At 37.7% G+C, this 26,800-nt stretch overlaps 1 protein-coding gene across 2 annotated transcripts in view; it reads right to left on the reverse strand.

Moving 5' to 3' along the window:
- LOC308243034 (E3 SUMO-protein ligase RanBP2) overlaps positions 1-26,800 on the reverse strand; it is a 104,237-nt gene that overhangs the window by 5,487 nt on the left and 71,950 nt on the right. Inside the window, exons 20-26 of one of the 2 annotated variants that reach the window (XM_080658080.1) lie at positions 21,805-26,761; positions 21,103-21,180; positions 18,219-18,389; positions 17,505-17,597; positions 17,029-17,207; positions 11,104-11,314; positions 8,029-8,130 (exon numbers count right to left, since the gene is read on the reverse strand). In XM_080658080.1, coding sequence (XP_080514206.1) covers positions 8,029-8,130; positions 11,104-11,314; positions 17,029-17,207; positions 17,505-17,597; positions 18,219-18,389; positions 21,103-21,180; positions 21,805-26,761 — 5,791 coding nt within the window. The remainder of the gene's footprint in view (positions 1-8,028; positions 8,131-11,103; positions 11,315-17,028; positions 17,208-17,504; positions 17,598-18,218; positions 18,390-21,102; positions 21,181-21,804; positions 26,762-26,800) is intronic. The other variant, XM_080658079.1, reaches the window with a different exon arrangement.

The following is a 26,800-nucleotide window of genomic DNA, read 5'->3' on the forward strand; positions in this document are numbered from 1 at the left end:
ATTAAACACATAAGAAAAGTAACAATAATTTAAAGAAAACCAAAGGCAAAATCTGAAGATGAATAAAAAACACACACAAAAATAAAGCACAAAGTAGGAGGGATCTTAATACTAGATATCAAGTTATACTACAAAGCCACTGTTCTCAAAACTGCCTGGTACTGGCACAAGAACAGACATATACACCAATGGAATAGAACAGAGAACTCAGAAATCGACCCAAAGCACTATGCTCAATTAATATTTGACAAAGAAGGAAAAAGCATACAATGGAATCAAGACAGTCTCTTCAATAAATGGTGTTGGGAAAATTGAACAGATACATGCAAAAAAATGAAATTAGACCACCAACTTACACCATACACAAAAATAAACTCAAAATGGATAAAGGACTTAAACGTAAGACGGGAAACCAGAAAAATCTTAGAGGAATCCACAGGCAGCAAAATCTCAGACATATGCCGAAGCAGTTTCTTCACTAATACAGTTCATAGGGCAATGGGAACTAAAGAAAAAATAAGCAAACAGGACTACATCAAAATATAAAGCTTCTGCACAGCAATAGAAACCATCAACAAAACAACAAGAAAGCACACTGCATGGGAGAACGTATTTGCCAATGTTATCACTGATAAGGGTTTAATCTCCAACATTTACAGGGAACTCATACAACTTAACAAAAGGAAGATAAACAACCCAATCAAAAAATGGGCAATAGACCTAAATAGATACTTTTTGAAAGAGGACATACAAAAGGCCAAGAGACATATGAAAATATGCTCAAAGCCACTAATCATCCAAAAGATGCAAATCTAAAAGACTATGAGGTACCACCTCACACCTGTCAGAATGACTATCATCAACACATCAACAAATGACAAGTGCTGATGAGGATGCAGAGAAAAAGGAACTCTCATGCACTGTGGAGAACAGTATGGAGTTTCCTCAAAAACTAAAAATGGAACTCCCATTTGACCCAGTGATCCCACTTCTAGGAATATATCCCAAGAAACCAGAAAGGATATATGCACCCCTATGTTCACAGCAGCACAATTTACCATAGCTAAGATTTGGAAACAGCCTAAGTGCCCATCAGCAGATGAGTGGACTACAAACCTGTTGTACATCTACACGATGGAATACTACGGTGCTGTAAAAAGGAAGGAACTCCTACCATTTGTAACAGCATGGATGGACCTGGAAAGCATTATGCTAAGCAAAATAAGTCAGTTGGAGAAAGATAAGTATCACATGATCTCACGCATTTGTGGAATATAATGAGCAACATAAAATGATGAACAAAAAGAGATCCAGAGATAGTGAAGCATCGATAAGACCGTCAAACTTCAGAGGGAAGGCAGGGGAAGGTGGGGGTAAAGGGGAGAGATCAACCAAAGGACTTGTATGCATGCATATAAACATAACCAATGGACAGAGACACCAGGGGGTTGAGGTCATGAGCGGGGGTTGAGGTCATGAGCGGGGGTGGGAGGGGACAATGGGGGGAGAAAAGGACACATGAGTAATACCTTAATCAATAAAAAAAACCACAAAAAATATTGTTAAAATCAAAGAATACTTCTCTAAAAAAAAAAAATAAACAAAAACTGTCAGATCTAAGACCAAAATAATGTAAGAAATGTAGTTTTTAAAAAAGGTTGGTGGCCTTGGCCAGTGTAACTCAGTGGTTGGAGTGTGGGCCCATGAACTAAATAATCACGGGTTTGATTCCAGTCAAGGGCACATACCTAGGCTGCAGACTCCATCCCTGGCCCCGTTCTGCATGCGTGTAGGAAGCAACCAACCAATATGTCTCTTTCACATGGATGTTTCTTTCGCTCTCTCTCACCTTCCCTTCCATTTTCTTAAAAAAAAAAAAAATCAATGGGAAAAATATCCTCAGGTGAGGATTAACAATAAAAAAAAAACAAAAAACAAAAAAAGATGTTGGTGAATGATCTCACTGAAAAATGACAAGTGGTGGTAAGGAGTGAATGTCAGTAGGGTGAAGCTTAAGGCATGCCTCCATGATGAGATTTGACTCTTGGTTATTTCACACTTCATACAATATTGATATGATAGGGTATTTCATGTAACTAGAGGCCGATGCACAAAATTCATGCAAGAGTAGGCCTTCCTTCCCCTGGCTGCCAGCACCACTTCCCTCTGGCACCCGGGACCCGGGCTTCCCTCTGGTCACAGGCCAGCACCCGGGACCCGGGCTTCCCTCGCAGCCCCAGCTTCGTCCGGAAGGTCATCGGTCTAATTAGCATATTAAGCTTTTATTATTATAGATAAGCAACATAACACATCAATTTTTACTTAGCAATATTTTTTCTGGATAACTGTACCCACTATATATGTATAGACTTATTGTGCCAGAAGATGTGAAACAAGTATAAATATGTGATAGGGAAGAACACTATTTCTGATTTAGATTAATAATGTAAGTACATATCTTCAATAAATTTTATTCCACAAATCAAACATTTTGTACAACAATTTAAGTGGTGCTATAAGATATATGAAAGACATTATAAGAATGACAAAACAGTCCGGTTGGCATGGCTCAGTGGTTGAGCATTGACCTATGAACCGGGAGGTTCGATTCCCAGTCAGGGTACATGCCCAGGTTTTAGGCTCAATCCCCAGTGGGGGGTGTGCAGGAGGCAGCCAATCAATGATTCTCTCTCATCATTGATGTTTCTATCTCTCTCTCCCTCTCCCTTCATCTCTGAAACCAAAAGATATTTTTAAAAAAGAATGAGAAAATATGCCAAAAACATGAAACCATCAAATAAATGGCTTATTTTCTACAAAAGGTACAAAAATGGACAAAATAGAAAAACCACCGGCAAAGATGGGAAAGCTCACCAATTATAAATTTAGGACAATAAATTAGCACAGCCCTTCAATTAAAATCTAATCCAGGACTACAAAATAGAAAACTACAAAATCATCTCTTTAAAAAATATAGATGTACAAAATGTCAAAATATTAACAAATCAATCGAAAAATACAACTAAAAGAACAATGTACCAAAATTAAGGTTATTCCAACTGGAAAGATGCTTCAGCATCATTTATATAGAATTAAGAGAAAATTTTACCATTATAGTAATAAATGTTAAAAAATAATAAAGAAAATTAAAAATGGCAGCGGAGCAAGTAGATGCTGCACAGACATGCACCCAGGACCAAACTGGAATTACAATTAAATTACAAAAAAAAACATCCTGAATAATCAACTGAAGACTAGCTGGAGAGAACCCTGATAACCAAAGATGGAAACAGGAGGACCACAAGGCAACTGGTAGGAAGGGTGGAAATGCAAAAGGGCTGGCCAGGCTCCCAAAGACAGCCGATGAAGTCCCACGGTCTAATCCATAAGCTGGGCCTCCCAGCAGAGAGCACCAAAACTGAGAAAGGTGCCCAAATAACATCTGGCTATGAAAACCAGCAGGGATGCTGTCTGCCAGGGAGAGATGACTGGAAATACAGGCACTCTTTTAAAATGTCAACGCACAAAATTTCATGTGCCACCACTCACCTTGGACTCCGGCAGAGAGAAGGGAAGAGTGGACTGGAGCTGTATGAGCAGAAGCCAGGGTTGGGGCCTCTGGGGTTAGAGCTCGGAAGGCAGACAACCTGGTTTCTTGCGCTAAGTCATTCCCTCATGCTGCAGAGAACATCTTTCTGCCTGACATTTATAGAACATTTCACCCCAAAGCTGCAGAATATCCATTCTTCTCAAGTGCATATGGGTCATTCTCAAAGATAGACTACATGTTAGGACAGAAAACAAATCTCTGCAAGATTGAAATCATATCAAGCATCTTCTCAGATCACAAAGAAATGAAATTAGAAATCAACTACAGTAAAAACACCCCAAAACATTCAAACACATGGAGGCTAAATAACATGCTATTACACAACGAATGGGTTACCAACGAGATCAAGAAAGAAATCAAAAACTTCCTGTGAAAAAATGAAAATGAACACACAAACAACCTCAAATCTCTGGGACACAGCAAAAGCAGTCCTGAGAAGGAAGTTTATAGCACTATAGGACTATGTAAAAAAAAAAAAAAAAAAAAAAAAATTAATAATAAACTATTTAACCCTACAACTAGAATTAGAAATAAAAGAATAAGAAAAGCCCAGAATATAGCAGGAACTAAATAATAATGATTAGAGAAGAAATAAATGACATAGAGACTAAAATAATAATAATAATACAAAAAACATCAATGAAACCAAGAGTTGGTTTTTTGAAAAGATAAACAAGATTGATCAACTGTTAGCCAGACTCAGCAAGAAACAGTGAGAGGACCCAAATAAATAACGTCAGAAATGAAAGTGGTGAGGTAACAACTGACACCACAGAAATACAAAGGATTATAAGAAAACACCGTATTTTTCCATGTATAATGCACTTTTCCAACCCAAAATAAAGAAATCAATATTTTAAACATTTTGCTGGTTTTCCTCTTAAGGCCTTCTTCTTTTTTGGCATCTTGAGTTGTTCTTCCTGTTTTCTCCACTGTCTGATCATACATTCAGTGGGAGGAGGTCCAAATTGTTTCTCTGCGGCTCTGTTTCCATGCTCTTTTGCATAGCTGACTACATTGTTTGAACTTTGCAGAGTAAGACAATCGCTTACCAGTATTTATCTTTTTATTTTTTTACATCTTTATGGGCTCAGAACGCTCTGGTCCCAGTTGCATCTGCCCACTCTCTACCTCCATCTCCAATTACGGCATCAGCTGACATCAGTAACAATAAGGCTCGTGATTGGAGGAAGCCTGTTTGACAAAGTATGGGCAGCTACACACCTGCGCGGCTACCTCCTTTGCTGACTTCCCTGTTTAAGACGCCCCTCTATTTTCGGTCTAACGATTTTAGAAAAAAATAGCGTCTTATACATGGAAAAATATGGCACTATGCCAAAAAACTGGACCATGTGAATGAAATGGACAAATTCCTAGAAAAATAAAATCTCCCAAAACTGGATCAGAAGGAATCAGAAAACCTAATAAGCCAGTAAAAACTGAGGCAACAGAAGCAGTTAACAAAAGCCCGGATCCGGATGGCTTCACAGGGAATTTTACCAAACATTCAAAGAAGAACACCGATACTCCTCACTCAAACTATTCAAAAAAATCCAAGAGGAAAGAACACTTCCAACCTCTTTTTATGAGGCCAGCATTAACCTAATTCCAAAACCAGATAAAGTCACTACAAAGAAAGAAAATTACAGGCCAATATCCCTGATGAACACTAATGCTAAAATCCGTTAACACAATATTAGCAAGCCGAGCCAGCATAGCTCAATGGCTGAGCATTGACCCATGAACCAGGAGGTCACAGTTTGATTCCCAGTCAGGGCACATGCCTGGGTGGCAGGCTCGATCCCCAGTGTGGGGTGTGCAGGAAGCAGCCAATCAATGATTCTCTCTCTTCACTGGTTTCTCTCTCTCCTTTCCTCTCAGAAATCAATAAAAATATATTTTGAAAAATATTTGCAAATCGGATCCAGTAATGATATTAAAAAGATCATATACCATGACCAAGTGGGATTTATTCCAGGGATGCAAAGCTGGTACAATATTCACAAATCCATAAACGTGATACACCTCACATAAACAAACTGAAAGAACCACATGATGATATCAATAGATGCAGAAAAAGCACTCAACAAAACCCAACACCCATTTTTGATAAAAATTCTCAGCAAAGTGGGAATAGAGGGAGCATATCTCAACATAAATGACCAAGACCATAAATGACAACCCTACAGGCAATATCGTACTCAATAGGCGAGTTCCTAAGAAGAGGAACAAGATAGGGATGCCCACTTTCACCACTCTTATTCAACATAGTACTAGAAGTCCTACCCACAGCTATCAAACAAGAAGAAGAAATAAAAGGCATCCAAATGAGAAAGGAGGAAGTAAAACTCTCATTATTCACAGATGACATGATATTGTACTTAGAAAACTCTAAAGACTCCACCAAAAAACTACTCGATTTAATAAAGGAACTTGGCAATGAAGCAGGATACAAAATCAACACCCAAAAACCGAAGGCTTTTTTACTACAACAATAATGAAAAGAGAAACTAAACAAATAATCCCATTTATGATTTTTTTTAAAAATTAAGATACTGAGGAATAAACTTAAGTAAAGAGGTAAAAGACTTGTACCTGGATGAGTATAGGACATTGAAAAAGATATAGAGGAAAATATAAGCAAATGGAAGAATATACCGTGTTCATGGATTGGTAGAATTAACATCAATAAAACATCCATAGCACCCAAGGCAAGTCAGAGATTCAAGGCAAACCCTATTAAAATACCAACAGCATATTTCACAGATCTAGAACAAATACTCCAAAAATTTATATGGAACCAAAAAAGACCCCGAATAGCTGCAGCAATCTTGAGAAAGAAGAACAAATTGGAGGAATCATAATACCAGATACCAAGTTATACTACAAACCCAACATAATCAAAACAGCCTGGTACTAGCACAAGAACAGAACAGAAACCCCAGCAATCAACCCAAGCCATTACGCTCAATTAATATTTGACAAAGGAGGCAAGAACATACAATGGAATCAAGACAGTCTCTTCAATAAATGGTGTTGGGAAAATTGGACAAGTCCATGCAAAAAGTGAAATTAGACCCTCAACAAAAGAATAAACTCAAAATGTATAAGAGTTAAATGTAAGTTGTGAAATGATAAAAATCTTAGAAGCCATAGGCAGCAAAATCTCAGACATTTCCAATAGCAATATGTTTACCGATACATCTCCTAGGGCAAAGGAAAATAAGGAGAAAATAAACAAATGGCACTACATGAAAACAGAAAGCTGCAGAGCAAAAGAAACCATCAACAAAACAAAAAGAGAGCCCACTGTATGGGAGAACATATTTGGCAATGATACAGCTGACAAAGGGTTAATATCTAAAATATATAAGGAACTCATACAACTTAACAAAAGGAAGACAATCCAATTAAAAAGTGAGGAAAGGACCTAAAATAGACATTTCTCCAAAGCAGACATACAAATGGCCAAGAGACATGTGAAAAAATGTTCAAAGTTACTGATTATCAGAGAAATACAAATTAAAACAACAATGAGGTAACACCTCACACCTGTCAGAATGGCTATCATCAACAAATCAACAAATGACCAATGCTGACAAGGATGTGGAGAAAAGGAAACCCTCATCCGGTACTGGTGGGAATGCAGACTGATACAGCCATTATGGAGATTAAAAAATTAAAATCACTGCCATTTGATCCAGTGATACCACTTCTATAGATACTAAGAAATCCAAAACACCAATCAGACAGAATGTATGCACCCCTATGTTCATAGCAGCACAATTTGCAATAGCTAAGATCTGGAAACAGCCCAAGTGCCCATCAGTAGGTGAGTGGATAAAAAAGTTGTGGTATACAACTTTCATACCATGGAATACTATGCGGCCATAAAAAAAAGAGGGATCTCTTACCCTTTGCAACTGCATGGAGGAACCTGGAGAGTATTATGCTAAGTGAAATAAGTCAGTCAGAGAAAGAAAAGTATCACATGATCTCATTCATACATGAAATCTAATGAATAAAACAGATCCAGAGACACTGAATCATAGAAAAGACTGTGGAATCTCAGAGGGAAGGCGGGGGAGGGTGGGTGAGAACTTGTATGCATATATGCATAATCCATGGACACAGACAACAGGGTGGGGAAGGCCTGGGCATGGGTCGGGGCTGGTAGAGGCGTCAATGGGAGAAAAAAGGGGACATACCTAATACTTTCAACAATAAAGATTTTAAAAATAAATAAATAACAGTAAAATATAAAAGCCTTTCCTTATATTAAAAATTCTAAATGAACTACAGGATAGGGAAGGGGAAGAAATATCCAAGTTAGTTACAACACTGTGCAAAGGACTAGTTCTTTCAGTTGTGTTTAAATTCTGTAACTTGATCATTAAAATTCCTCTGTCTGATCTTACCTTTGGAACCAAAAGCAAAATCCCCAGAATTACTGGAAGCCAAGTCTGCAAATGACAGTCCTGTGTTGCTTCCAAATCCAAATGAAATCGTTTTGCTTTCCACTGGCAAAAGGAAAAGAGCATTTAATATTTCATTTAACAAACATTAAACATCAAAGTTTTATTAAGGACCCAATGACAATGGGGGTAGAACCTTCTTTAGTACTCAGGGGCTTGGGGTTGGATATGAAGCATTTGTCTTATGGTTATTTCTCTGAAAAAAAAATTACAAGAGTCAGCTAATTCTGAGCTTCTTCAGTATTTCTAAAGGTACAGGTATTATTTTCAATACCACTATACCAAAAGCATGCCAAATATAATTTTTAATATGTTTTTATTAATTTGAGAGAGAGAGGGAGGGTGAGGGAGAGAGAGAAACATCGATCAGCTGCTTCCTGCAGATCCTCCACTGGGCATCGACCTGTTGACCTCTTGGTGCACTGGATGATGCTCAACCTACTTAGCCACACCAGCCAGGGCCCAAATATAATTTTTTTAAATGAGATGTTTATCTATACAAGCCAGATATAGAAGTATACAGTTTTTGCTTTCTACTGTCTTCTATAATCTAAAACATTCATTCAAAGGCAAGATTTTAGGAAATATCTTCATAAAGAATTTGTGTTCTCTATTATAAATAACAAGCTCATAAAACCTGATTTTTAAAAAATATTTGGTCATCAGGAATTTTGGGGTCTTGTCTTAATTCTGTCAAAGTGAAGCCACAGGATCTCTTGAAGTCCTATGCACCTTACTTTCCACATCTAAAAGTGGAATATTAGGTCTGAAGTTACCATCCTCTTGTACCATATTAAGACTCCAAAGTGCCTTATTTGTGCCTTATACAGGACTACTTTTGAAAAAATTAGGGTGCCCTAGCCAGTTTGGCTTAGTGGATACAGCATCAGCTTGTAAACCAAAGGATCCCAGGTTTGATTCCAGTCAACGGCACATTACTTGGTTGCAGCCTCCTCCCCGGCCTGGGCCCTGATTGGGGCATGTGCATGAGGCAACCAACTGATGTGTTTCTTTCACATCAATATTTCTCTCTGTCTTTCCCTCTCTCTTCCACTCTCTCTAAAAAAAAAAAAAAAAATCAATGGAAAAATATTCTTGGGGAGATTTAAAAATAAATAAATAAATAAATAATTTTTTAAAAGAAAAAATTAGGTAAAAAAGAGAAAGTACACATATAAAGCAATACGATGTTAAAAGATTTCCCCCCTTCTAATGTCAACTGGAATGAAAAACAGGGGAAAGCATATTAAATATTAATTACTATAAACAAATACTTAAAGAAGTGGTAGAGAAAAAGGAAGACATTTAAGTACAGTTGACTCTTGAACAATTTGTGAAATTAGGGGCACCAACCTCCCAATAGTCAAAAATCCACATATAACAACGGACTCCCCAAAAACTTAACTACTAATTGTCTACTGTTGCCCCAAAGTTGATGAACACGTATTTGTATGTTGTATGTATTATATACTGTATTCTTACAATAAAGTACGCTAGAGAAAAGATGTTAAGAAAATCATAAGGAAAATACATGCAGTATTTAATTTTAGAGAGAGAGGAAGTTCTCTCCATGCAGTTCAAGCACATGTTGTTCTTGGGTCAACTGTAGTAGCATAAATATTTAACACCCCTACTATAATATTTCTACACTTACTTCATATACATTTAAAACAATTTTAATAAACTTGAGTGAAAATATAATTCAAACAATACAGTAGCTCCCCCATATATGTAATTTTGCTTTCCATGGTTTCAGTTACCCATGGTCTACCATGGTCCAAAAATATTAAATGGAAAATTTCAGAAATAATTCAAATTTTAAATTGTGTGCTGTTCTGAATAGCGTGATATAACCTCACACCAACCCATTCCATCTCACATGGGACCTGAGTCAGCCAGGCTACATAAAGTGCCCATCTATCACTCACTTAGTAGCTGTCTTGGTTATCAGAGATAGGGAAAGAGAGATCACATTAACATAACTTTATTACAGTATATTGTTATAATTGTTCTATTTTACTATTAGTTATTGTTTTAATATCTTACTGTAACTAATTTATAAATTTAATTTTATTATAGGTCAATATGTCAGTCTGCAGGTTCTGCATCATCCATGAATTCAACCAACTGCAGGTCAAAAATATTAAACAAAAAAACGTTACATTGTTGCTATACTATGTACTTAGGCCTACTATGATTCCCTCTGTATTGAACATGTATACTTTTTTCCTTGCCATTATATCCTAAATCAGGGGTGTGGAAAGTCGGCTCACGAAATAATTTGGTCTGGCCCTGCTAAGGCATTAGGGATGCGTTAATTAAATGTTTGACCAAATATAGCAGGCTAATTTTAAGATGATAATTTTTTATGGCTCTAGAATGATGTTATAAATATCCATATGGCTCTTAGCAGAAAAAAGGTTCCCCACCCCTGCTAAACAATACAGCAACAACTATTTACAAACTATGTACACTGTATTAGGTATTATGAGTAATCTAGAGAAGATTTAAAGTATGCAAGAGGATGTGTGTAGTTTGTATGGAAACATTACATTTTACATAGGGGAATTGATCATCCATAGATTTTGGTATCTGTAGGGAACAGCAGGGGATTCTGGAACCATTCCCCCACAGATACCCAGAGATGACTGTATATGTAGGGGGGAAAAAGAAGTATATGGGGTTCAGTACTATTTGCAGTTTCAGGCATCCACTGGGTATCTTGAAATATATCCCCTGTGAATAAGGGGGAACTACAAATAAAAATACTATCACAAAGAAAACTTCCATGTAAGCAAACTATTGTCATTTATTCTCAGGTAGTGTCATTTATTCTGAACTCTAACAAAAAAAAAAGGCAGTAATTTCTAATTATTACAAGTATCTTATGCCCATTTATATATTACAAAATTTGTTTTAAGAAAGGGAGTTTCTAGGACCGATATCTTTTCAAACATACTGATGTACATTACATAATGTATGCCTAGAAGGTTTTTGTAAATATATATCAAATTTTACCTTGGCTTGTAGAATCTGCATCATTTTCCTTTCTAGTAGACAAATCTACAGGTTTGTCCACAGTTCCAGAAAAAATAGATGATGAGCAAATAGATTTGGTTGTAAAATCAGGTTCTTCAGATTTGCATAAAAATGGTACAGTCACTTTAGTGTACACACCTGTACACACACTGTCAGTTGTGCTAGTTGTTATTTCCTCATTGTGGGATTTCTGCAAAGAAGAAGTAATAAGAAACTGACAAAAAGGATCTTACACCCTATTTTAAAAGAAATCAAGGACTTGCGGCAGGGGGCGGGGGGGGGGCGGTTCTAAACAAAATGGAGTAGCACATTTCACCTTATCTCTCCCATTCCACACTCCATCCTATCTCCCCCAATACCTACAACCAAACTGAATTTAAACAGATAAAGCACTTAGAAGCCTGTGAAAGGTGAATGAAAACAGGAGGATTAAGAATCTAAATCTTGAAGCATAATCTGGTGGTAAGAACCTTGTGAGGGTTTTTCACCCCTCCCTCCAGAACAGTCCATAAAACTAGAGCTGTCGCCCTAGGCAGTGGCTCAGTTGATTTGAGCATCGTCCCATACACCAAAAGGTTGCAAGTTCGATTCCCAGTCAGGGCACATAACTAGGCTAGGGGTTCAATCCCTGGTGGGGACGAGTACGGGAGGCAATGAATCAATGTTTTTCTCTCCCTCTTTCATCCTTCCTCTCTATCTAAAAATCAATAAAAACATATTGTTGGGTGAAGATTAAAAAAAACAAACAAAAAACTGGAGTTCTCCATTGCATAGATGGAAAACGTCCTGAAAATTTCTAGCTGGTTTGGCTCAGTGGATAGAGCGTCAGCCTGGGGATTGAAGGGTGCCAGGTTCAATTCCGGTCAGGGACACATGCCCAGGTTGCGGGCTCAATCCCCAATAGGGGGGTGCAGGAGGCAGCCTATCAATGATTCTCTCTCATCATTGATGTTTCTATCTCTCTCTCCTTTCCTCTCTGAAATCAATTAAATTATTAAAATAAAAAAAGAAAAGAAAAAGTCCTAAGAAAAGCCAACACTCTGGCCAGGGAGTAACGGATGTCATAAAATGATCCATGTGTTGAATGATCCATGTCTGAATGACTTTTAAAGAAGCTATTATAACAAAGCTTCAAGAGGTAAGGACAAATACTCTTAAAACAAATGAAAAAATAGAAGTTCTCAGCAAAGAAACAGAAAGTATGAAAAAAGAATCAAATGGGAATTTTATAATTTTTAAAAGAGTCTAATGGGAAAATACAGTAACAGAAATTTAAAATTTTATAGGACAATATATAGAGGGTGGGCAATATATAGAGGGAATTTTTCTTTGAGTTCTTCGTAAGGAAAGACTGGTTATGATTAATACAATAGACTTATTAACTCAAAAGAATGTCACAATGGCACAGTGCAATCTCTTAAGTGCTCAAATTGTCAGCCCTCATTATTTACACATTTTTGTAGTTTGCCCTGGTCCATTTTGCTCAGTGGTTAAGAGCATTGGCCCCTCAAACCAAAGGGTCGAGGGTTTGATTCCTGGTACCTTGTTTGTGGGCTCAATCCCCACGGTGATCAGGATGGGTGCAGGAGGAAACAGATCAACGTGTCTCTCTCACATCAATTTCTCTCTCTCTCTCTCTCTCTCTCTCTCTCTCTCTCTCTGTCTCTTCTTCATCCCTCCCCTCCACTCGCTTTAAAAAAAAAAAAAAAATCAATGGGAAAAATACCTTCAGGTGAGGGTAAAAAAAAACAGAGAAATAAACTGAAAATAACCTCGAATGGATTAATGAATAAACTGTGGTACATCCACACAATGGAATGCTACATAGTTATAAAAATCATCTATTACTGTAACATAATAAGTTGGACAAATCTCAAGGGCATTATGCCCGAGTAGAAAAAAGTGGTATCAAAGATAACACCATATGATTCCATTTTTATATGTTAATCTGGAAAAGGCAAAAATACAGAAACAGAAAACAGATGAGTAACTGCCAGAGGTTATGGGTGGGGGAGGATTTACTCTATATTTTGTCTGTGGAGGGAATTACAGAGTCAAGCATGTATAAGAACCCATAGAAAACACACATACACACATATACATACTACAAAAGTGAATTTTACTTAAGTATAGAAAGGTATTAATGCAAATGAAAAAGGTTATTGTTTTTTAATATACTGAAAGACCAAGGAAAAAATAATTCATTCTGTTTGTGTCAAATGCCATAGAGTATCACAGCAATCCTATCTAATAAAGAGGGAATATGCTAATTGACTATCACTCCATCACAAAGATGGTGGCGCCCACAGTCAATAAGGCGGGAATATGCTGACTGCCACACCCTCAAAGATAGCAACATCCACAGCCACAAGATGGCGCCGCTGGGTGGCAGGCGCATGGCACAGCCAGGCCCAGCCCCAGGTGGGCCCGGCCGCTCCGCACTCCTGCCTCCGGAGTCCCCCAGTCCCCTCAGCCCCCAGCCGCCCAGGGCCGGTCCAAGGCACAGGCAAGCCTCAGATGGTGGCTGCCTGGCCGCCCAACGACTGAACAAGCAGGCTGCATGGGGCGACCAGGCAGGCAGGGGGGTTAGTGAGGGACGAACAAACGACTGGACAGCAGGCTGCATGGGGCGACCAGGCCGGCGGGGGGGCCTTGAGGGGCAACCAGGCCAGCTGGGGGGGGGGGGGGGGGGACAGTTCGGGGCCACCATGCAGGCAGGCAGGTGAGCGATTAGGAGCCAGCGGTCCAGGACTGTGAGAGGGATATCCGACTGCCGGTCTAGACCGGCAGTCACACATTGCCCGAGGGGTCCCGGATTGGAGAGGGTGCAGGCTGAGCTGAGGGGACCACCACCCCCCCACCCCCACGCACGAAATTTCGTGCACCAGGCCTCTAGTATTATTTGTAACTAGTAGCCCTGCGCACGTATCGTGCACCAGTAGCTCTCTGTGGGGCCTGCCCGCTCCGCACCCACTGCCCAGAGGCTCTCCGTGGCCCAGAGGCCCATCTGCGGCCAGGCTCAGAACGCTTGCCTCGTCGCTGGGGCGACGACGAAGCAAGCATTCCGCCAGGCTACTCATGCTGCCCACTCTCAGCGGCCGCCTCCCCGCCCCCCCCAGGACTGGTGGGCTCTGGTGGGGCTGAGAAGACTGGGTGCCGCCATCTTGTGGCTATGGGCGCCGTCATCTTTGTGACAGAGTGATGGTTAATTTGCATATTACCCTTTTATTAGCTAGACTAGCCAAAAAGTGGAAACAAACCAGATAGCCACAAAATATGAACAGATAACTAAAATGTGGTATTTTCCATATAATGGGATATCATTCAACCATAGAAAAAAATGAAATACATTGAATGTGAATACCCCTAGAGACAAATAAGTAAAAAAAGCCATATACAAATGACAACATATTATGACCTATTCATATGGAATCTCCAGCATAGGCAAATCTACAGTGACATAAAAGTACAACCGTGGTTAGCTAGAGCTACAGGAGTGAGTGGAAATAAGGAAGGGTAATGACTACCAGAGGTTACAAGATTTCTTTTTGTGATGATGAAAATGTCTAAAATTATTTTGGTTATGGTTGCAAAACTCTGCAAATGTGCTAAGAACCACTGAATTGTACACTTCAAAATTGTATCTGAATTGCATCACAACAAACATAGATGAGATTATTTGGGGGAGGGTGTGCTTTAATTCAGCTTCTAACACACTCCCTGAAGGAAAACTGCTGTTAGACAAAGCAATTTGTTTTGTTCAAAACTGTATTCCCAGTCCTCAGCACAGTGCTATCTCATAGTAAACTCTTATAAATACCGTACATAGGCATTTTATGTGAGGATGCATATCTGCAGACTTTTCATAATCCAATATGATTTATGCTGAGTGTGTAGTGGGACTAATGTATTCTAAAAGGATGGAAATCTACACCCATTATAACATGTTTTGACTTTAAACATTTTTAGTTCTCTCTTTCATCTGTGTATCAAAAGGTCCTCTTCTGCAAAATTATAATTTATTATAGCATTTTTTTTTCAATCTTTACAGTAACTTATTACATTTCACTTCTGTAATAAAGGTATTTTGGTAGAGCCCCTAGTTGCTACTTAATGAACATTATGATGTTACAAAATATTTTATAAGACTTTAAGTTATAAAATGTTTTGAAATAATACAATAATCACCTCAAATAAAATATTTCTACAGCTATAGACAGCATGGTTCACAAAAAACTGACAAAAGATACCAAATCCTTGTGTGACGAGCTTTGGCGCCACAAGGTGGGAAAAGAATAAATAATGTACAATTCAGTCTGCACATCAATTTTAAAATTATTTTCCAGTTTTATTTTTTAAGTTTTGCACATCAGAATGATGCACATTTAAATTGCATTGTTTTGCCCTAGCTGGTGTGGCTCACTTGGTTGGAGCACTGTCCCATACACCAAAGGGTGGCGGGTTTGATCCCCAGTTGGAGCACATACAGGAGACAGCCAATTTATCAATCCATCTCTCTCACATTGATGGTTCTTTTTTTCTGTCTCTCTCTCTTATTCTTTCTCTCCCTCTCCTTCCCGTCCTCTCTTTAAAAATCAATAAATTGCATTGCTTTAATTTGCAAAATCCAAATTTGTGTTAATATAATACTGTATTTGCTGAATAGCTTGCATGATAAAGCCTCTAACAGCCAGCAATTAGAGAAGATGAAGAATTTAGCCCAGGTTTGCTCAGTGGTTAGAGAGCCGGTCCTCAAACTGAAGGGTTGTGGGTTTGATTCCCATCAAAAGCACATACCTTAATTGCAGGCTTGATCCCCGGGGCCAGTCGGGATGCATGTGGGAGGCAACCAATCAATATGTCTCTCTCACATTAATGTTTCTCTATCCATCTCTCCCCCTCCCTTTCACTCTCTCTAAAAATCAAAGAAAAAAATATCCTCGGGTGAGGATCAACCAACCAACCAACCAATAAATTAAATGAATAAATAAATAAATCTGTAGATTTATTTAGCATAGAGACTACTGATGTAAAAAACTACAAAAGAACATCCACAAATAAATCTATTAGTCATAAATGAGAAAGGGATGTCATTATATTAGCTGGTGGTCATTGTACTGATAAATTAAAACCTACTGAATAGCTGGCACATCCTAGGTGGACAACTGGAAAAAGTGGCCAGCTAGACTCCTCAGTCACAGACTATAAAGGGCAGTAAATTTCTTAAAGACACAGACCATGTATTGGACCACATCTCTCTGTAGCTACAGATCCTTTAATTGAACCATTGCATTCATAACTAATTGCAGGACTTTATTTCACTTTACCTTTCCAACAATAAAATAGTATTACCTGAGGGGACAAGGAATCATGCTAAATACATATCAATATTAGATTGTAAAAAACTACTAGACAGGAATCTTGTCTTCCAATTTCTGTGAAATATAAATTAAAACACCAAGGTGTTGATAGCTATTCAAATTATCACTACATTTGAGCTAAGAAAGTAATCAAATCATGAAATTATTGACAAAGCAGGGTACAAAATAAGCCAAGGGAACTAGGTTTCAAATGCTGTTATTTCCTATCCACTCTGCCCACCGTAGAATAAACTAACTTACATGAAAAATGAACCACTTAATACTGTTGTTGGTATTGTGGTAGGCATTCTTAGAAATATCTGCATAGTCTATGCTACCCATTCCCCAAAACCCAATATACACAGAGGAGTGGACTTTTTTATTCATCTATGAAAAGTCCTCCTTCCCTAGACATAGCTGACTAATAGATGCCTAATACATTTGCTAGCCAAAACACATTATTACAATTTGGTAAGAACATTCTAGCTTATTGCATCAACAAAGCCAATTGGACCAGAAAAAAAAAAAATGAAAATGTTCTTACTTGGGCTTCCTGAACTTTTTGAAGCTCTGATTGAAAGTCTTCCCCATTTCCATTGTCCTCATCGGTATCACTGCTGACTCCACAAAAAAATGTAGGTGGAAGTTTTAATGTATCTGCTTTTGCCTTCTCTTCAACTGTTGGTTTCTTTTCCCAAACAATAATGCATTCTTCCTCATTTTCTGAAAATCCCATACAACACACGCAAAAAAAAGTTAAAGATAAAAGTAAATGAAGTGCAACTCTTTTACAACAATGGCCCTCAAAATATACACATTACAGACCCAGGTAACAAGATCTAAATGCTAATGGAAAATAAGAACTACCAGAACAGTATTTTTCACTTCATATTGTTTTAAAATATTTTAAATCACCACAGGCATAATAAAGTTGGTAATTACAAAAATAATCAAATTGGGAGGTTCCTTTCAAATAAAAGTTTTTTTAAAAAAATAATTAGTAATTTTAACTTTACATACCTGTTAGACTTTTTTCTAATCGTTTATATTTTTCTGAGTCATCCAGATATAGTTTTCCATTAAGTTTCTTGACAGCTGTTTCAAAATCTTCATCTTAAAGTATAATTGATTTTATTAAATAAAAGAATTTCTAGTGTGTTTTCCTAGCCAGAAATCTAGAAATTATCTCCAACTTCAGACTTTTCCTTACTCCCCAAATCCAAATAGCAATCAATTTGACAATTCTATATCCCTAATGCACCTTCTGTTAGAAATCTCACTGAAAGCTCGCCTCTTTGAGCTGCTCTATTATCATTTTAGCTCATGTACCTATCTCCATGTCCCACAACCCAATCTTTTATACCACTATCCAAGTGGTTCTACTGAAACTTTTCTGAAGTCCCCTGCTTTAAAAAACTCTGATATGGCACAGAAAGTTTTCCATAATCAAACCCGTCTGCCTCTAAGACTCTAAGGAAATTATGATTGTTTTCAAATGCCTCAAAATGCCTGCCCTGTTCATGGTAGCCATCTAAAAAATGCTTCCTTAATAAATGAATGCAGTTATTTCCATCATTACATCCACTGGCTATTTACACATACATTTAGGATAAACATCTATCTATCTGCAAGGATAGCAGTGAGGGTTGTAAGAACAGACTTAATTTAACCACACTTCCCAATTACTAAGATTAACATAAAAAGAATGCCTTCATAAAATAACAAAACATTTACCATCCTCTTCTTCTTCGCTAACATAATCTGGTCTATTCTTATAGCAGAAGAAAGTTGGAGGAAGTTTAAGTTTGCTTGCAAGAGCTTTGTGCTCCGGAGTTGGGGTTAGCTCGTATACAATCAGAACATCCTCATCTGAGGGAGGGTCTTCAGGTTTTATCTTCTCTTTTGCTACAACACAAGTCAAAAAAACTCATAAAGCCAAGGTATTAAATCAGTATTAACATCAATATTCTAACTGAAAATAAAAACCATGGAACTTATCTGTAGGTTAAAATAGCATACTAGTAAAAGCACATATACTTTGATGTGGACAGAACTCTAAAATAATAATTAGAATTAGTAGTAGACAAGGATATAGAATTTAATGTTCTATCAAAAACCCTTAGTGAACACAAAATCTATTTAAAAAACAAAAAAATCACCTTGGCCAGTGTGGCTCAGTTGGTTGGAGCATTGTCCCATGTACCAAGAGGTCATGGGTTCAATTCCATCAGGGAATATACCCAGGTATCAGGTTCAATCCCCCGTTGGGGTACAAACAGGAGGCAACCAACTGAAGTTTCTCTCTCCCTCGCCCTTTCTCTCTCTCTCAAATCCATAAAAACATATCCTCAGGTGAGGATTAAAAAAATAAAATCCTGCTTTTACTTACTGATCATTGAAAAAAAGTTACTACTAATGGCTATAATTTAAAAAGTGCTGCCATAACCATATTTGACATACTAGACAATAGTTGGACAAAATACGCATGCATTTTCAACAACTGAAAAAAATTAAAGCAATCACAAGTAAAAACTAAGTGTAAATATAAAACTTAGTTCCCACAAGGAAAGTTAACAATTGCCAAGATGGCAGGTGATTAGAGTTACATCCAGTTTTGAATGTTTTCAAACATGGTAATAGATAAAATTAAATAAAAACTGTTATCCTATAGGTCAATAATACTAATACTCTAAAAATTTAATACAATTACTATAGCTGAAAAACCAACAAGGACAACAAAAACGGGCAAAAATTAAAAAATGGAGAGAAAAGGAATTCTTCATACAATCTGCTCTGGTTTATAAAAAAGAATTTCTGGCCCTGGCCGGTGTGGCTCAGTGGTTGGAGTGTCAGCCCGTGGACCAAAGGGACACAGGTTTGATTCCCAGTCAAGGGTATATACTTGGGTTGCAGGTTCGATCCTCCGCCCGGGTTGGGGCACGTGTTTATCTATCTCTCTCTCTCTCTCTCTCTCTCTCTCTCTCTCTCTCTCTCTCTCTCTCTCCCCTCCATCCCCCCCTCCTTTCCACTCTCTAAAAGTCAATGGGAAAAATGTCCTAGGGTGAGGATTAACAAAACAAAAACAAAACAAAAAAAAGAATTTCTGGGTAAAGGACCTGATAAATGGTAAACAACCTATGAAGCATGTTCTGTACCAACTGGTACTGTCCAATATGGCAGCCTAGCCAGTGTGGCCATTAAGCAATTAAAATGTGGCCAAACTGAGATGTGCTACAAGTTTAAAATACACATCTAAGTTTAAAATACAGACTTGGCAACAACAACAACAAAAAGAACATAATACACCTCATTTTGTTATACTGATTAGAATTCTAAATGTTACTTTGGATATAATGGATTAAGCTGAATAATTATTAAAATTAATTTCATCTTTTCTCTTTTTCACCTGTTTCTTTTTATTTTTAATATAGCTATTGGAAATTTTTATATACATACATAGGCCATATTTATTTCTATGGGATGGCACTGATCTGGAGAACTAGAGCCCTTTTACAACATTAAATTTGTCTTTTGCTCTCCTTCATTACAAAAATAGTGTCAATTCCTAGCCAGGGACAGTACAAAACACCATAAAAATAGATTCTTGTTCCAGTTCTGTTATGAGCTAGTAAAGACAACTTGGGCATAATGAACAGCCCACTGAGCCCTAGTTTCCTCATGTCTAGAATCTTTGTCTCTAAGATCCTTTGGGACTCTGACACACTCAAATCTGAAACAGAATAACACTGTTTGTCCTGAAGTAGCATATCGGTAAATTTGCATGTAGGCCAGGGATTCTTAACTGAGGGCCCAGAGTCTGTAAGTATATACCCCTTTACAGAAAAAAGCCAGACTTTTCACATAATTTCTCAAGGACTGCACACTTTAAAATAAAGCTTAAGAGTTGCTTTAGCTAATAATAAAATGAATATAACTTTATAACTGAAGATCCCAGAAATCAAGGATTGTCATTTTATCAATGTACTTATTTGGCAACCTATAATACAGTTGCTAAAGAAACGTTATTAGACACTAATAGGGAGTTTTCATTTCCCCAATTTGTGCCCTTGAAGGTCTTTAAGGGATTCCACTCTCTTTAATAAAAGATCTATACTACATATATAACATACCAGGTGGATATTAAAAATGGGCACACTTTCAAATACGATTAATTTTCTAAAACATGTCCAAAAAGAATGGCCCTAAGGGGACACACTGTTTCATGTTGTATGCATGCTATTACCATCACATGTTTGGATACAGGCTGAGATTAGTGACAAAAGAAAAGGGTTAGATAAAATATAGGTCTTCATTAAGCAAAATAAATAATAAATAATAGAGTAATGAAGTACAAAGCAGCAAAAGGTAAAGACCTAATAGATAGATCTCAAAATAATGTTATGCAATATTGAGAAACATGACATCCAAGTACATTAAAAAACCGCATTAAATGGTATTATACCACCAGTCAAAAGTTACTTGCTTTTAAACTGACATTCTTTAACATGCACACTGTAGTGTTAAGTACTTAATTTCATACAGCCACAGTTACTTTTCTAAAGTCTACCAGCTGCTAAAAAACTGCTGTCATCTCATACTGAGAATGCTCACTCTATACCTTTGTTCTCAGGCTGTGAGGAAGGAGTGCTGGTCCAAAAGGCCATTGGATTAGATTTAAAAAGACTAAAATTAAATCCTAGAAAATAAAGAGTATTTAATTTTTGAACATTATGAGAATCAAAGTGAATATGATGTTAAAATATAAAAAGCCAGAGTCCCTCAATTTATGCCAATTTGGCATTTTACATATTCATTTATCCAAGAGGTTCATCCTTTGTTCATTTAATAGAGTAGCAAGACTAATTTACATAAAATGTGAGCATCTCAAGACCATGTTTTTTGTTTTTGTTTTTGAGTGACAAGAAAATAACAATAACTTAAAGAATGAATACTTAAGAAAAAAGAAAGAAAACAGACTCAAGTTAATGTTCATGATTCAAGTACAATGACTAAACTTCTGTACTGCATTGGGTTCATGTGCTCTGCCCTACGTACGATATAAATATCTTCCAGCTATTAAAATCTCCAAAGTATCTTACACACATACTCTCTGTTACTGTTTAAACACTCACAGGTAAAATAATTTTGGGAGAAAAAAATTCTGTGCAAATGTGGTTTGGCTGTTCACAAAGCACTGTGTTTATGACCCAATTTTCAGTAAAACATTAGTATCCTACAAAGAGTCTGCATCAAGTTAAACATTAAAAAAAAAAATGTATAAAATAAAAATTTGCTTAATCTATCAAGACTAAGTGCTTACCCTTTTCTGGTGTCTTAAATGTGTAATTAGTTGAGAACTCTTCCTTTGGAAAAGCAGCAAAGAGATTTTGTATTTTGCCATCTGGAGACTGTTTAATATCAGAGTTCTTTGATGCTTCGCAATTATTAGGTTCCACTTGTCTTTCAGATCCACTCTGAATTCCTGAACTAGTTTCACTGTTCTTTAAAGGTGCATTAAAACTAAATCCAAACAAAGACCCAGTAGCTGAACTATTGCCAAATGTAAATGGTTTTGATTTTTCACTACCAAAAATGCTTTTAACAGATTCTGAACCAAATACAAACTTTGGAGGAGAAACTACTGCTTTAGTTGCTGTTTCAGATGTGCTAGACACATCTCCAACTTCTGAGGTTGCATCTGCTATATCGTCACCCTGAAGTATATCTGTCCTCTCTTTTGTGGTTTCTTCTAATACAGCTACAGCAATTCTGCCACAGGGTGACTCTCTGGGAGTGGTCGAAAAAGCAACATGAGGTGTTATCAAAGAATCTTTTTCTTGGGCTATTTTTGCTTCATCAAATATTTTCTTAAATGAGTCTGCAACATCCTGTAGTTTAAATCGGACAGCTAAATGTTCTACTTTTCTTTCTCCATCTGCAAAATCACATGCAGTCCACACCCACACTCTTTCTGTCCCTTTCATATTTTGCAAAGTCATATCTGGAGTTATTCTGTGATTGGCACAAAGTTTTAACACCTGGTCCCTTCTCATCACTATGCGAACTTGCTTATTATCATAATTCTGTAAAATCTTTATATCACCAATGCCTCTTTCTTTCCACTGACCAACATCTTTATCATATCTATAGAGTTTTGCTCTGTGACTAAAAACAACTTGTTCATTTTCCTCACCACTGGATACTTCAACTAAATCAGGCAAAGGTACAACAGGTTCAAAGTACTGTCCATCTCTCTCCTCTTCTTGAGGAACATCAGATTCTTCATCATTGCCAACTGTGGTCCCACTCTGATTCAACATGGCAGGAGACTTAGATGGACTCAAAGCAGATTTAAAACTAAAGTTAAATCCTGTTGTTGACTCACCAAAACGGAAGAGATTTTTTCTCACAGGGCTACTTGCCAGTGGAGAAGCATGTACTGAGCTAGTACTTACACTATCATCCAAAGCATCTTCCCTTAAATCATAGTTACTCCACTCTAATGTGGGTCCAGTGTTTTCAGGATTTGGCTTTGTGGTTATGTCTGAAACACTGGCAGCACCTGCATCTGAATTCTTACTTTCTTCCTCGGTGACTTTTGTTTGATCATTTGTCAAAAATGTTTTGAAATCTTTTAGCCCACTCTTCATTTCTTCAGCTCTCTGTATTAATTTGGCAGCTCTCCCAGTATCCACCAACTTATGGGGAGTTTGAAGTGGTATATCTAATAGAAGTCGCTGGCATTCCTCAAATTTCTGCTTGAATTCTTCAGCAAGCTCTGGTGTTTTAAATTTTGCTGCCAGCTGCTCTAGTTTGGCATCACCATCAGAAAAATCACTAGCTAACCACATCCATGCTCTATCTGATCCAGATAAAGGCTTCAGGTTCATTGTAGTCGTTATCCAATGATTAGCACACACTTTCAGTACTTGCTCTCTTCGCATTAACATTCTTAGTTTGCCATTGACTTCATTTTTGAGAATTTTTAAGTTCCCCAAACCCCTTTCTTTCCACTGACTTATCTCAGCATCAAATCTAAATAACTTTACCCGCTGTGAATAAAGAACTTTTTCATCTTCTTCTCCTGTTACAAGTTCTACTTTTTCGGGCATTTGAACTACTGGTTCAAAATGGATGTCATCACTGTCCTCAGTTTTATAGGCATCATCATCTCTCTCAAGGTCAGTAGAATTGTCAGCTTTACCAGCCTTTTTACCACTTTGCAATGAGAATAATTTTTCTCCAGCACCTGAAAATCCCTTGAAATTAGGGTCTTTTTTGCCAAATTGAAATCCTTCTCCTGAAGTTGATTTTGCAAGATCTGCAAAGGTAAAAGTGCTTCCAGTTTGACCAAATATCACACCAGTATCATTCTTCTGACTGCTAACACCTTGAGCCTGAAAATCATTGTCATTTTCAAGTGGTTTTTCACTATTCTTCTCTTGATTTCCAAGCTCCTGAATGCCAAATTTAAATCCATCAGCAAGCACAGGAATAGAAAAATTAAATCCTTCTATTGTTGAATTAGAGTCTTTATTAGAACTCTGAAATGTAAATGAAGGTGTATTTTCTTGATCCACATGCCCAAATTTAAATCCTTGTTCTGTGATGCCAAATTTAAAAGCTTTTTCTGAAAAGTTACTTTTAAATCCTGTTCCCATCTGATTTCCAGAAGAGTCATTTAACTTAGCTTTTGAGCCCAATGTGAAAGCTGAAGGAGCTTCCGGAATAGGTTTATGAGTTGGTTTAGAGGCATCACAAGCCACACATTTTAAGGAAGAACTCTCATTTTGCACAAAGCAAACACTACAATCCCACTGTCCTTCCTTCCTGGTGAACATTCCTTCAAATCCACTCTTTGTGGCCTTGCTTGTCTCTGAAGAGGCAGGTGCTGAAACAGCAGGAGTAGGCTGATTTTGTGTACTTGGATTCTGACAAGCAACACATTTGGTAGTACTTGCTTCATTTTGCACAAAGCAAACACTACAATCCCACTGTCCTTCCTTCTTGGTGAACATTCCTTCAAATCCACTCTTTGTGGCCTTGCTTGTCTCTGAAGAGGCAGGTGCTGAAACAGCAGGAGTAGGCTGATTTTGTGTACTTGGATTCTGACAAGCAACACATTTGGTAGTACTTGCTTCATTTTGCACAAAGCAAACACTACAATCCCACTGACCTTCCTTCTTGGTGAACACTCCTTCAAATCCACTCTTGGTGGCCTTGCTTGTCTCTGAAGTACTAAACTTAAAAGAGGCAGGTACTGGAACAGCTGAAGAAGACGGACTTGGTTTACCAGGATTGTGACAGGCAGCACATTTTACAGCATTTGCTTCATTTCGTACCAAGCATACACTGCAATCCCACTGTCCATCCTTTTTAGTAAACATGTCCTCAAATCCACTCTTTGGAGTTTTATATATCTCTGAAGCACCAAACTTACAAGCAGCAGGGGTCGAAACAGTAGGTAAATTCTGTTTTCTTGAATTATCACAGGCAACACATCTTGAAGAGCTTCCTTCATTTTGTACCAAACAAACGCTGCAATCCCACTGTCCTTCCTTTACAGGAAAAACAGATCTAAAATCATTGTTAACAGACTTAGGAAGATCTCCCTGGCCAAATTTAAAGGAAGGTTGCTGAACAAATAAAGAGCCACTTTTGTTAGCAGACTTTGTATTCTGGCATGCAATGCATCTAGATACAGTAGGTTCATTTCTCACTAAACAAATACTACAATCCCAGTGACCTTCATTCTTTGGAATCATCAACGCAAACCTATCTGGAGTATTTTCAGGGCTAGTTTTAAGAGTGGGAATAGTTTCAACTAATGGTGGGCCAAGGAACTCTTTATTGCTTGGGTTTAGATTCTGGCATGAAACACATTTCTTAGCAGTTGCAGCATTCTTTAATGAACAGCTGTTACAATGCCACCAAGACCCTTCCTTCTTTGCTACTTGAAATTCAAAATTCATGTTTCTTGCATCAGATTTGCAAATATCCTTGTTACCATGACTTGCGGGTTCTTTTATGATTCTCACAGCCTTATTTGTTGTGGTTACCTTTGCTCCTGAGGCTTTTAAAAGATTCTGGGCCTCTTCAAACTTACACTTAAAAAGTGCTGCTTCCTCAGGAGTTTTGAATCTAATAGCAAGTTGTTCTGGTTTGGGGAACTCATCTGCATAATCAAGAGCATGCCATACAAAAGATCTGTCTGATCCAGCATTTGGTGTCAATTTCATATCTGGACTGATGTAATGATTTGCACATATTTTCAATACTTGCTCTCGTCTCATCAGAAGGCGAATTTTACCAGATGTTTTATGTCTTAGTATCTTTACATTGCCAATTCCACGTTCCTTCCATTCTTTGGATTCCGCATCAAAACGGAACAATTTTGCACGATTGCAAAAGAATTCTTCTTCATCTTCCTCACCAGTCTTTACTTCAATCTTATCAGGAAGAGGAACCACAGGCTCAAAGTGAGGGCCATCATCATCGTCATCACCATGGGCACTCCCTCCATCTGCTTCATGATTCTTGTTGGCCACCTCTGGAGCAGGTGTTCCAAACACTGATTTACCTGGACCATGGAAAGTAAACATATCATCACTTCGACAAAAAACAGAGTTCTTTTGATTTGGGTCTATGTTTTCAGTAAATGAAATTCCAGGTACATTTTTACTTCCAAAATTGAATGTATTTCGAGATCCAATAGTTTGAGCTTTTGCTCCACTGTAACCATCTCCTTGCAAAGGTTTTTCTGAAGTCAAAAGACCTAAAAGGCTTTCGCTATTATTGTAAGCCATAGAAGGGGGCTGTGTCACAACCTGCGGTGAGGAAAACGTGAAATCACCATCATTTGATTTGAAGTTGGAGTTAAATTTAAAAGGAGGTGGCTGTGTTGTATGTGTAGGTGCTGTCAAAGATTGCCTTATTCCTTCACCTGGCATTGGCTGAACAAAATTAGTTTTACCAAATTCTATAACCTTCGATTCTGCAGATCTTGAAACATGAGCTGCAACTGGAGGTTTTGTGAAATAACCTGGTTCTGGCAAAGGTGGGTTTGTGCTTGTCTGTTGAATATTGTAATTAAAATAATCATCACCCCTGGGTGACAAAATTCCTGTGGCAGGAGACTCAAAACGCAATGGAGGACCATACATCTCTTGAGAGAACATACAAGCAGATGTGCTTTGCACAGGTGGTGTGTGCATCTGTTGTGAATAGGCATAAATATGCTGCTGAGGTGGAAGTCTATTCATGCCATAAACTGGACCCTAAAAGAAAAAAAAAGGTTAAATTTGTGTAGGTTGTCT

Source organism: Plecotus auritus (genome assembly GCF_963455305.1).
Source record: "Plecotus auritus genome assembly, chromosome: 2".
NCBI lineage: Eukaryota > Metazoa > Chordata > Mammalia > Chiroptera > Vespertilionidae > Plecotus > Plecotus auritus.